At 39.9% G+C, this 13,440-nt stretch overlaps 1 protein-coding gene across 4 annotated transcripts in view; it reads right to left on the bottom strand.

The window, feature by feature from the left end:
• LOC122559948 (solute carrier family 12 member 5-like) overlaps positions 1–13,440 on the bottom strand; it is a 1,091,443-nt gene that overhangs the window by 589,586 nt on the left and 488,417 nt on the right. The window contains exon 1 of one of the 4 annotated variants that reach the window (XM_087994968.1): positions 8,138–8,344. The exons of the other annotated variants lie outside the window; for them this stretch is intronic. Within the exon in view, the coding sequence (XP_087851094.1) occupies positions 8,138–8,189 (52 nt within the window). The 5' untranslated portion in view covers positions 8,190–8,344. Of the gene's footprint in view, positions 1–8,137; positions 8,345–13,440 lie in introns of those variants that run through there. 4 annotated transcript variants of the gene reach the window in all.

The following is a 13,440-nucleotide window of genomic DNA, read 5'->3' as shown; positions in this document are numbered from 1 at the left end:
TCTCATTTAGGATCTCACACCTCACACCACTGATCACCAAGCCTTCTCAGTCGAAATTGCAGCCTTGAATTTCTTCCCCATTGCATTCTTTTAAGGATTAGCTTTGCCCTCTGTGGCATCAATGAAATGACAGATCTCTTTTTACCAAGGCTGGGCAACACACCAGAGTCACAGTGGATGTGGAGTGTTATAGGCTCAGAGGCATGAAGTCTGATGCCTGGTCTGGTCTGGAGATATCCCCAACGTCCACCCAGTCACTGTGCTGGTCTGTTGTGTTCTGCACAACATGGTCATCCTGAGTCCTGTGGACCTTGAGGATGGTGAGGCACTGGAAGGCACCAGTTTATCAGAGCAGGAGTCAGTGGACGTGGGGTGGGGGGGAGATATTGCTGACCAGATGTGTCCTTGTTGCACAATGAGGGTCTCCTCCATCAACCTTCAATGATAAGGACCTCCCTCTTCTCCCTCATGACTTCCAGTATTTGAGTCAAGTCAGCATCATTCTTACAAGAGCCTGTCGTGCAAAAGATCTCTGTGTCTCCTGTGACACCTCACTTCTCTCTGGTGCTTTGGAAGGTTTTAACAAAATGAGATATCACACTGTCCAGACAACCAGCCGCCGCAGTGATGGATGCAGTGGGAAATCTAAATAACTTCAACAGGCAAAATCCACATTGCCTCCCACTGAAAATCATCTCCTGTTTGATTTTGTCCCTGTCTAAACCTAACTCATACTGGAGGCAGGTTTCTGATACAGAAACATAATTTGGAGTGCCGGTGTTGGACTGGGGTGTACAAAATTAAAAATCACACAACACCAGGCTATAGTCCAACAGGTTTAATTGGAAGCACTAGCTTTCGGAGCACCGCTCCTTCATCAGGTGGTTGTGCCACTACCACCTGATGAAGGAGTGTCGCTCCGAAAGCTAGAGTGCGTCCAATTAAACCTGTTGGACTATAAGCTGGTGTTGTGTGATTTTTAACTTGAAGACAGAAACAGAGTGGGCTTCAGTTACTTGTCTCCATGGTGAACATCTCGTCGACTATATTCTTTAGAAATTTTCAATGCAATGGGTCTTACAATCAGCCTTGATGCATTGTTGATAGCTAGCAAAGTATATCAGAGCAAAAATGGTAAAGGCAGAGGGAAGCTAATGTGTTTATGAGGTTGTAAATTGTGCTTATTCAGCTTCACATTGAGCTGGATTAAATGAAGATAGTCTCTCAATGCTTAACTGATTGATAAATCTCAGTTAAAATTATAGCATCTGAGTCACTAATCTTTAATTCTCAAACTGTCAGAATGATTAAGTTCCTGATTCAAATTAGTAAGAAAAATATTCTAATGATCTTTTTCCTCTGCATTATTCTCTACATGATGTGGGGACCATGGGTTCAGTTGAGGTATTCTTGCCTTTGAGTCAGAAGATTGTGGGTTCAAATCCAAAATCAGAGACCTCAGCACAAAATAGATGGTCATTGTTCCAGTTCAGTAGTGCAGGAGTGCTGTCCTGTATGAAGCTTTATCTTTCAAATGTTAAGCCAAAGTCTTGTCTGTACTCTTGGATGGTTGTTAAAAAAAAACCACAGACCATTTAGGAGTTAAACAATGGAATCCTGTCCAATGTTTATCCCTTAACCAACATTCCTGAAACAGGGTACTGTTAATTGATCTCACTGCTGTTTTGGGGAACCCATACTTTGTAAATTAGCTATTCCTGCATTAGGATAGTGTCTGTACCTCAAATGTGTTTGAAGAGCTGTAAAGAAGTGTAAAGAGACACCCTGAGGTTATGAATGGCACTATGTAAATGAAGGTCTCTTTAAATGAGATTGAATGTGCAGCCGGTGGTTTAGATGTAGATGTGATTGAGCCCCACAAATCATTTCTGAACTTAACACACAAGCCAACAATGCAAGGGAATAAAATAAAAGCCACACCCCAGGGAGAAGCTCGGGACCATTTGAGAGGAAAAGTGATAATTTCTAATAGACCCGTGAATTTATTTATAAGCTTATTTGATCATTTGGATTTGCGAATGGATTTGTTGGAGAGTTGTGTTTTTTTTTCATGAATGCAGATTGTTCTTTATCTGGTTGAGAATTTTTGGGACATAAATACATATAAGAATTTTAAAATTGGCTTAAATCTCATGTTAACTAATCAACATGCAATATGTATTTTGCACCCATGAGCACAAACTTTCAATCCTATCGATAGATTGACTTGGAGGCATGAGGTGGATAACACTATACTGCAGCACAGTGATTACAACTATACTGCAGTATACTAGTCACATGATCAGGACAAATATCATTGCATTTGATAATAGCTTTGCTCCTACATCACTCCATTCTAATTTTGTCTCCCTGATGCCACTGGTAAAATTTAAATAGCAATGGTAATTTGCAATAAACACAGGATAAATTTTAGAAAGAGAACTTTTTTCATACAACTGCACCGTTTTTCATTTTATAACAGTCTGAATAGGACAGAAAGCAAAAATCACACAGGACATTGGCTCATCCAAAGGACAACAAAAATAAGTACTGGGCATTTGTCTTCATAATTGACAGTATTTAGCTGAACTCCCAAGTGAGCATAAAGTTGTCAAGAACAACACTGATATTTGACCAAAAAGACAGGGCTTTGTCAAATGACATTCACTGCAGAATAAAAATCACTTTATTTCTTTCTGCAGTCTGCAGTACATATATTTCCATTGCCAATGGTCAATATTGAGAAACACCATGGTTGCATGGTCTTACATGTTCAGTCATGAAACTTGAATTATTTACATTGTCACCTAAATATTTAGGATATGTTGTAGCATTAAACAGACTCTCAAACACAATCAAAAATGGTATAATTTCCCCAGTGCTTTCATCCTGTTGGAACTATCCTGTTTTATATTGCCCGAGAGAGGAATCCGTTATCGTCACTGTTTGCACAGCCTAGTTTTTCCTCTCAGTTCATGTCATGTGATGGGCTGCTTTCATGCCTTATGATATGGGATCAAATATGTCCATAAAATTGCCAGGAAAAGTAATCATCAGTCAAATTTCAGAATTCAAAGTTGCTGGGGAATCTTTATTGTAGCTAATTGATTGCATTGTAAAGATTTGTGCTTTAAAAACTGTTGAGATCTTTCACAAGGAGTTGTGTTTTCAGAAGGATCACACATTTCATGAAATAAGTATTGATCACTTTATCTTTTGAACTATTTTCAGGTTGTTACTCATCTCCTTTCTGATTGCAAAGTGTTCATGAGCCAGCTCCAGTCTTTTACATTGCAAATAAGTAAGATGCATGGCAAAATTCACTGGGGGCTAAGAAATTCCCACAGTTCTATGATGTTTAGTCCACAGTGCCAAGAGAGCAAGGGATAAGATTAGAGAAAGACTGACAATCATCTTGAGGGAATTGATATGTATCAGGTGATTGGAAACTGGCCATCTTTGCCCAGTATTGAGAATAGCAATAGACCCATTATTCTAAATTTGCTCCAATATAAAATAACAACATCAATTATCAGGAGTAAGTTTCAGTGTGAACTATACAATCAAAGTCTCAAACACAATGATCAATATAGATTCAAAAGGGAAAGTTCTGTTTAATTCATCTCATTGACTTTATGAAAGAGACATCCAAGAAAAATTCCTGAATTCCAAAAACACATTTGTTGAAGTAATGATGTTAATCTTAGAATAAGGCGGAAGTGCAGAAAGGATAGAAAGTAGAGAACTTCATCATAGTTACAGGAGCTGAGCAAGGGTGATGACAGGGACTATAATGCCAACTTGTATACACCAATAATTAATAACAGAATCACTGCTGTTCTGAATGAATAACAAGAATTCAGATACAGAAGCGCAATACAATTTTACAGGAAAACAGATTGGGAGGTACAGTTGATTCTGAGGAAGCATCAAAATAATCTGAACAAAATACGTAAGCTGAGGAAGTAGTGACACTTAACATGGGTGAACATATGACACAAAGCAACCAACACATGCACTCCATGAATGCTGAAAGCTCAGGTAAACGTTCGCAGAGATCCTGAGGGTCCTATGAGATATGTCTAATATGTCAGGCCATTGAAGTCTATGAAATAAGTGGAATTCTGTATTATATTGTTAATGCAATCAAGCACATTAAGAGTAAGTCACTCTCAGAAGTAAGATGATATGGTACTCTGTCCAGTTGTAGCCACTGGGACACAAAAGAAACAAACACAAAGCTGATCCCTAGCTGATCCCTTAGGCATTTAAATTGTGTGAAATATTAGAGAAATGCAAACTTATGGGTGGGCCAATGCAAGGATCATTACTGCATTTTAAAAATACCATAGTGTTATCCACAACACCAATTACAACCCTATTTGTACAGTATATTTAGAATGTATGTCCTCTCCCTTAATAAAAATAAAAACTTTCAAGGGTTTGCACTATGACAGATATCACATGCGCTGCAATATATACATATCAGGTCAACAGCCATTTCTTATGCACGAAATGTCGATTCTCCTGCTCCTCGGATGCTGCCTGACCTGCTGCGCTTTTCCAGCATCACACTCTTGACTCTGATCTCTAGCATCTGCAGTCATCACTTTCTCCAGTATGGGGTTAACAATAGAAATATTCATTCCAATATCTGAATATTCCTCCATATCACTCAAACAGTTGCCAGCAAGCCTTTAATTGAACATGATTAAGTACAATCAGGTGATAACTATTACCATTAATAGCTGAGTGGGTTAGCACACTATGTTAGCAAGGAACTGAATATCAGGCTAATGACATCTCAGGTTCAGTTTAATACTTAGTTCTGTTCGCCATGACTGATGGAAAGGGAGTAGGAGGGGCTTTACTTTTGTCATGAGGCCAAACTTAAAATGAAAAATTAAGGAAAACATAATCTCTTTCCAGGTTGCTTCATTTGTCTGAATCTTGCTAGTGGCATCCCTTTGTCTATGTGCATGCCTGATTTCACTTAGTGTCACAATCTCTACTGTTACATGGGATTCCCACAGCCAGGAGAATGGGGACTGCCAGGCCAACTTGTAACCCTGTCTCCTGTAACAAGGTTGGCTTTGCGATGGGTCATTTGAGACTTCTCCCCTTAAGAAAGCATGATTGAAATAGCTCCATTACTGATGAAACAATACAAAAGTATGTCTGAATCTTTGCCTATGCAGTTATACAGAAACACAGGAAAAGGAATAGGCCACTCAGTACTTCAAGCCTGTTCCACCATTCAAAGAGATCATGGCTGATCTGTGGTCTAACACCATATGCTTGTCTTTGGTCCATATTTCTTAATAATTTGGCTTAAAAGAATTGTATCTACCTCAGATTTAAAACTGCTAACTGATTTAGTATCAACTGCCACTTATGGAAGAGAATTCCAAAACTCTACCACCCTTTATGTGTAGAAGTGCTTCCGAACATCTCTGAATGGTCTGGCCCTAATTCTCACCCTACACCCCCTATTTCTAGAATCCCCAACCAATATAAATAGTTTGTGTACCCTATCTTTTCCTGTTGATTTCTTGAAGACTTTTGATCAAATCACTCCTTAGCCTTCTAAATTCTAGAAAAAAGGACTAATTTCTGTATTCTCTCCTCATAACTGAATCCCTAAAGTCCAGGTACCATTCTTGTAAACCTACATTGTACTCCCTCCAAGGTCAATATATCCTTCGCAAGGTGTGGTGGCTAGATCTATTTATAGCACTCTTGACTCTGAAAGTGAGTTACAACGCTGTTTTAAGCGTTAACAAAATTTGGCCGTCATTCCTCCTTAAACTCCTTGTCAACTGTTACATTTAACCTTTAGATGCCCCAAGGGTGAGAAAAATTGAGAAGAAATACTTTCTTACAAAAAAAAGATAAGAACATAAATATATGTTTGCAGTAAGTTTCACACAGAAATTCAACTGTGGAACTGAAGCCATTGGCCGTTCCTTCAGTTGTGGTCAGACCTCAGTTCTGGTCATATGAAGTGGACAGTAATGGAAACATAATCCCTCCTTATTGAACTGACAGGCTACAATTACATATTCACCACTGCATTATTGTAGAAAATAGCTTTGAAACCAGAAAATAAACAGATTTTAAACAGTTTCCCATAATATTTAAATCTAGGCAAAGCAATTGAAGGGCATTTCATATTTTCTTTATGCCAAATTTTTGACAACACTGCACTCACATCTCTTGTAGAAATTAGCATTGGATGGAAGCGTATATACAGCCTGCAGAGGAGGCAACAGAATGACTCCTTCAAGTCTTGTAGGTCCATGATTAGGTTTACAATGTCAAACAGTTCTTACTTTGTAAATAACTTCTTGATTTCCTACACATTTATTGCTTTTAGTGCCCTTACTGTACTCCATGTCATGAGCTAGAATAGCAGAGTGGCAGCTTGCGTCCTCTTGATATGATTCTGATGAAGCAGAGGTGCCCAAGCATGGTGACCATGAGTCTGTGGTTCTGGCAATTACATACCTACATACCCAACACATTGAGTGTGTGACAAATCCCAGACTGTCTAATAGGAGAATGTGGCTGTTTGCCCTAACAGTTTGGCTGGGCACTGTCTAGACACCACAACCTTTGCTGACCAAATGCACCTTTTTCCTGTTCAGATCTTCGTAACTGAACCGAAGGATTCAGAAGACTGACACATCCAAATGTAACTGGGGATTTTTCTTTTAATCCTTAAAGTTGAAATTCTGAGATTTACTCCTAATACAGAAAAATGTCACACAACCAAGAAAAAAGGAATATGCGAAACTTATACAGTAACATAATCTCCTATTACATTTCAACAGACAACATATCAGGTAAATATTAATATTGACATTATGATCTATCACAAAGTGTGTCACACACAGGCTCCATGTCACAAATCTATATTATTTGATACGAGTATCTCATTACCCATAGATAGTCACGTTGCTAAATGATGCCGCAAAAAGGGATTTCCTACAACAGGTAATCAGAGGACTCTTGTAGATATTTTCCAAGGAACACTGGTCAAAATCGTCTCAAATCTGATGGTGAGGTTCACAGTCTGACCCGCAATCCCATAGGACAATCAGCAATATTATTTGAAAACAAGATCTTGCATGTTACAGTGTTCTATAGGAAACACTGGAATGTTGCAGGATTTTTACTACATCTGATAACAGTCAATGGAACCCTGTAAAGGAATCGGTCATTGAGTGGTACTAGATTGTCATTTTGGTGAAAGGGACAGTTCAGAAATTAGATCAATGCTCTATCGGAGTGACACAAGTCACAAATTGGATTTTTTATTTTGTTTCACTTGTAGTTTGGTGTGTTCCTGCTCTAAAGCTATTGCAAATCGCAGACTGCAGAGTACGCATCTAAAAACATCGCAGCACTTCTACACGATGCCCAGCTCATTTACAAATGCTTTTGCAGACCCTATCCAGTCATTTATTTTAAGCATTTAGCAACTTAACAAAAAGCAGATTTCTATTCATTTATCCTCCCAGAATCCAAACAGCAGACTTATTAAAGACCATTGAAATGTGCATTACACTCAGCAGCTTTGCTTTGTTATAATTTGAGAAGTTACCCCTCACCCTAATTTAATATTAAGGGGCAATTTTAGGATTTTGTGTTAAGGAACAACACTTGAGTTTTGAGGAGTCTCATGTGACCCTTTAAGAATGGTCTGCAATCATGAACCTTAAGAGAGAGAGAAAAAAGCAAAGGTTGTAAATGATCAGCAGGAGTCGTGTAGACAGTCCCTTAGAATCTTTCACATCAAAGAACCACAGATGTCACCCAGTCTCCGTTGTAGTGTATCTCCACTGTACACCAATCTGCTTAATCCCTAAACAGTGGCAGCAAGTCGAAAGGACATTCAATGGCACCCTCAGTCATATTCAGATACAGCTACACATTCCAGCACTGCAGACAGACCTTAACATGGTAACCATGTACACAGTACTGAAGCACATCACCAGCTTGCAGGCTCTCTCTCTCTCTCTCTCTTTCTCTATGCAAGCCTAGCTTCTGACACATATATACACACACACACGCACACACACACACAGAGAACACTGTTTGACATGAAGCAACAAGATAGAATGCCAGCACTTACCCTGGTTTGGACCACCATCTCCATCATCACATTCATTCAAATTATTGATCATTGTTTTCCCTGCTGGACGTGTACCCTTGATGAGGGGGTAGCTGTCAAATAGGGAAGAGGACCAGAGCCTTCAGCTTGTGGTCAGGTTCCTCTCTCTATCCAGAAAACAGAAGAGGAGGCTGCACTGCGGAGCGTCTCAGCATACACGACAGCAGCAAGCTCAACCTGACTGAAGTCATCATGTATGCACAAGGCATTATCTGTGTGTGTATTTGTGGGGAGGGGGGAGTTTGGAGGGGTAGGGGGAAGTGATGGATGGAGAGGCAGGGCTATTCACAATAGCCCTTGAGCAGCTTTTTCTTCACAATTCTAACCAACAATGTTGCATTCTGCACTAGATAATAAAATACAAATGAAAAATAAGGAAAAAAAAAACAGGTCTAATAAAATAGCAGATTTAATACTTATATCAAATGGTGTGTGTCTAGCAGAAGGTATTTGATTGGTTTTTCAAAAAATCGATTCAGGATTAATAGCATCCATAGGAAGCTGCACAATTTATAAATTTGCATGTTCAATGTATACAAACAGGGTTCCACGGAACATATTGTAGAATTGAAAATAGACCATTAACCCTCTCCAGACTGCTGCTGCAGTTCTTTCTCTGTGCGACATTACTAAGCCAAAAATTAACTTGACAACAAGAAGTTGAGGATTTTTCATGTGTTTATTTTTGACACCACAGTCTGCAAGTTAACCTACAATGTGCACGTGCAAAGTCTGTGCTAAGTCATTGAGGGATGGGAGTCAAACAGAAGGAAATGACCAAATAGGGGAATGATAAGAGAATCCTCAGCTCCTTCATTAATCTGCCAATCTTATGATACACTGGAACAATATGAAAATGTGCACTGTATTGTTGATTAAGTGAAATAGCAAAGTGTGTTTGAGCAAATTCTGAAGTACAGATGCAGCAAGTTATTACCATGTAGGAATTACTTTCTTGCTAGGGATCACAATAACAGCTATCTGTTTATTTATTTGTGTGAATGAAATAACTCCACGAAGGCTGGCATCCATCACCGAGTCACCCTTTATTTATATGTACATGGTATTTAACACTGACCTAGCTTCCTCAGAGCCAGCTCTGAGAGTGAGCAGAACCGCTGACACTCCTGTTTATATGTCAGCCAAGCTCCCTGGTTAAAACAGGTTAATAACCCCAATCATGGCACTCATATCCTATGAGGTCTACTTGGCTAACCTTGTTCTAATCATTACACTGAAATGGGTGTTACTGACGAGGCCAGCATTTATTACCCTGCTCTAATTGCCCTTGAGAAGATTAGATTAGATTAGATTAGATTAGATTAGATTAGATTAGATTAGATTAGATTACAGTGTGGAAACAGGCCCTTCGGCCCAACAAGTCCACACCGACCCGCCGAAGCGAAACCCTCCCATACCCCTACATTTACCCCTTACCTAACACTATGGGCAATTTAGTATGGCCAATTCACCTGAACCTGCACATCTTTGGACTGTGGGAGGAAACCGGAGCACCCGGAGGAAACCCACGCAGACACGGGGAGAACGTGCAAACTCCACACAGTCAGTCGCCTGAGGCGGGAATTGAACCCGGGTCTCTGGCGCTGTGAGGCAGCAGTGCTAACCACTGTGCCACCATGCCGCCCTGGTGGCACAGTGGTTAGCACTGCTGGTGGTAGTGAGCTGCCTACTTGAAGGTGGTAGTGAGCTGCCTACTTGAAGGTGGTAGTGAGATGCCTACTTGAACTGCTTCAGTCTTTGGGGTACAGGGACAGCAATGCTCTTAAGGAGCTCCAGCATTTTGACCCATCAGCAGTGAAAGAACAAACCAGGATGGTGTGTGGCTTGGAGGGAAGCTTATGTTTGGCCATACATGCAATATGACCACTCTTAGAAGAGGTCCTCCCACGTTGTGTAGAGATGCATGCAACATTCAGCCATTCAGTATGCTATGCTTCAAATCAAAATGATATGATCTTTAACCACGAACGTGATGAACAGAAAGATCTGTCAATGCCACAAAAAATGAAATCTGCTTTGTAAATATGTTGCCAGTCACAATTTTTATCTGCCCGTCCACATAACTGGGTAGAAAAGTCATAAAGCACTCTCAGCCTTTTATAACTGGGTGAAAACTTGCACAAAGACAAGGACAATTTGTAGCACTTTTGTGTTAAAACATATCACAGGACATTAAAAAGCAAAGTTTGACACTAAATCACATGAAAGGATATCTGATTTAGTGCAAGGTGGACTTTTAGAGTGTTTAAGGAGAAAGGCTGGGTGGAGAGATGGTGGCACAGTGGTAATGTCACTGGACTAGTAATTCAAGCTAATACTCTGTGAACACAAACTCAAATCCCATTGTGGCAGAATTTTTAATTTGGTTAATAAAATCTAGATAGTTCTAAGTAATAGTGACTATAAACTATCATTAGTAGAACAATTAAAATTGGGATATGCAATTGACCCAGAATTGGATAAACACAGAATATTTCAGTAGAACTTCATTAAAATGTCCTGGAAGGACCAGGAAGAGTTATTTTGTCAAACAGTGGCCTTATTCTTCTATTCCTGCTTTGGACTGAGAGGTGGAGTTTCAGGGCTGAGGACTGGGGGAGGGTGCCTCACATCGAGATCAATAAGCAACCAATTTTCAGAAAAATCAATCAAACTGCCTTTCATTAAACCCATTCCATTAATGTTAGTACAGATAAGTAAGAGGTCAGGCACTGTGGGAATCAGGGAAGGTACATTGAAATGTTTTCTGAAATAGAGAGAAAATAGGAATAATAGAGGAGAATAAAATTGAGAATTCAAGTTGAAAAATCATTAAAACCATCAGACAGGTATACAAAGCAATCAAAAAAGTGTAATGGGATGTTCGGCAGCTACCTCAAGGGGTGGAATACAAGGAAGAATAAGTTATTTTGTTCAGAGCTTTAGCCAGACTCCATTTAGCATACTGTGTTCACTTTGGTGCACTGCACCTCAGGAAGATATATTGGCCATTTCAGGGGGTGCAGCACAGATTCACCAGAATGATACAAGGTAGTAGAGAATGAAATGATGATGACAGATTGCATGAACAGACTAGGTTCGTATTCTCTTCTGTAAAGCAGATTATCTGGCTGAACATTAAAATGTTAAAAGGATTTGATGGGCTAGATATGAAAAAATATTTCTTCTGCTGAGAGGAAACAAGAGTAAGGGGACACAATTTTTAAAACAAAAGCCAGTTAGTCAGGAACAAAATCAGGAGCATTTTGATGCAAAGACCAGTAGAAAATTGATGTTCCTGTTGATGCCAGCATTTTGGAAATTTGAGAATTCATATTGATAGATTTTTGTTAGATCCTGGTGTCAAGCAATATTGAGTAAAGGCAGAAAAACTGATTTGAGATACTGATCAGCCAGAATCGAACTGAATGATGGAACGGAACCTAAGGTCCTCATGTGCTGTTATATAATGGTGTAAATGTCTTAAAGAGTTAATACTGGGAAGTTACCTTATGTATTATCCAATGTAGTAACGTTATATGGATTTAGTGGGACAATAGCTTAAGGTCTCGATGGAGGAAGACCTATAATCATATCAATGTCTACCATATCAGTGTAACTTGTGCCTTATTGCTGTCATACAGTTTAGTGCACCTTATTTAATCTCATTAGATTACCAGGTGGTTTTCCTCTACCACTCAAGAACAAGCAGACCCTACAACTCTGACCATTAAGGAGGATGGTAGCAGCAAAACTACCTTATAGTGAGCAATAGTGCAGAAAGCTGATATGAGAAAAATGAGAGGTTGCAGAGATTCCTCATGCAACATGCCTCTGCCATATTGTTTATGAACTTCCAATAGCAGCAGTTAGAATAAATAGAAATAATTGAATCTTACTTGCATATGTAAATCCATTTAAAACTTTTCAAAATTGACTTTACTTCTGAATCAGCAAGTGGCTTTATGAATGTTTTTTTGAAATGGAAACAGCCGACTGTATTAATGAACTGTTTTAATTAAACATGGTCATGAGACTGTACATAAACAGGAGAAATAGGACCAACAGTAAAACACAGCAGCTTTACATCAGTTTGGCCATTCAGTACCATCAGCCTAATTTTCTACCCAACACAGCTTTCTGTCTGCTTTTTCTTACTCTTAATAGCATAAAGATCCAAAAACCTATCCATTTCTGTTTTGAATACACAACTCGCTAACTGAGCATATTCAAACTTTGGGGTGAAGAATTCCAAAGGTTTAAATTCTGTGCGTCAACAACTTACTTCTTCTTAAACTAAAAATCAAACTGCACAGAGGTGTTATTACGCAATTCTGGAGCAAGTAGGATTTGAAGCAGGTCTCCTGACTCAGAGGTAGGGACACTATCACCATACCACAGGAGCCCCCAACTACAAATCACCTCTTGGCCCTGTCCCATATGGCTCACACCTTATTCTATGACTATAACTTCTAGACCCTCCAAACAGGGAAAATATCCTTCCAGCCTATACATTATTAAGCCCCTTAAGGAGGTAAATGATCAGAGTTATTGGATTTCCATCTGAGGTGAAATAGAAAATGGGAAGAACTGAAAACTGGCATCAGAGAACAGTGGCATGTTCCTGCCTCCTTCATTCTGGAAGGACCTGGACATGAGAATGGCTACCTGCGAATGGTGAGTAGTCTATTAGAGACCAAAAAAACAGCAGATGCTGGAGTCCAAAGTAGACAGACACGAGGCTGGGAGAACACAGCAAGCCAGGCAGCATCATGAGGTAGAGAAGTTGAGGTTTCTGGTGTAACCCTTCTCCAGGACTGGGGCGGATGTAAGGGGAGCTGCAGATAAAGGGGATGGTGGGGGCAGGGTGGTGAGATGGGGATAGGTGAAGACAGGTAGAAGGTACAACCTGGTTTGTCAATGGGAGGAATGAATCCGGTAGGTGGCAGGGACGAGTGGGGGGCAGGGGGGGTGGGGGGGGATGCTATTAGTACAATCATGTGGTCGTATAGCAGAAGCTGATTGTTATTCTCAATAGGCCAAGACGCAACCAGGGAATTGGAATCAAGGCACACTCCCAGCAGCATCAACTTGAGCTAGGACTCCATACGACTTGGGAAAAATCCAGCCCTTCCCTGTACCATTGCAATTGCCAGGTTTGCTGGGCCATATCTGCTGCGATTGGCTGATCAGTCCCTCCACAATGACAGACTGATAGCTCTGACCATTTAAATGGGTTACATTTTGAAACTTCTCTTCAGGAG

The sequence above is a fragment of the Chiloscyllium plagiosum genome, unplaced genomic scaffold (genome assembly GCF_037043375.1).
Source record: "Chiloscyllium plagiosum isolate Xiang-an unplaced genomic scaffold, Cpla_swu_hap1 HiC_scaffold_15, whole genome shotgun sequence".
In the NCBI taxonomy this organism is placed as follows: Eukaryota; Metazoa; Chordata; class Chondrichthyes; order Orectolobiformes; family Hemiscylliidae; genus Chiloscyllium; species Chiloscyllium plagiosum.
Note: the sequence above shows the minus strand (reverse complement) of the source record. Positions and strands in the feature narration are given on the sequence as shown.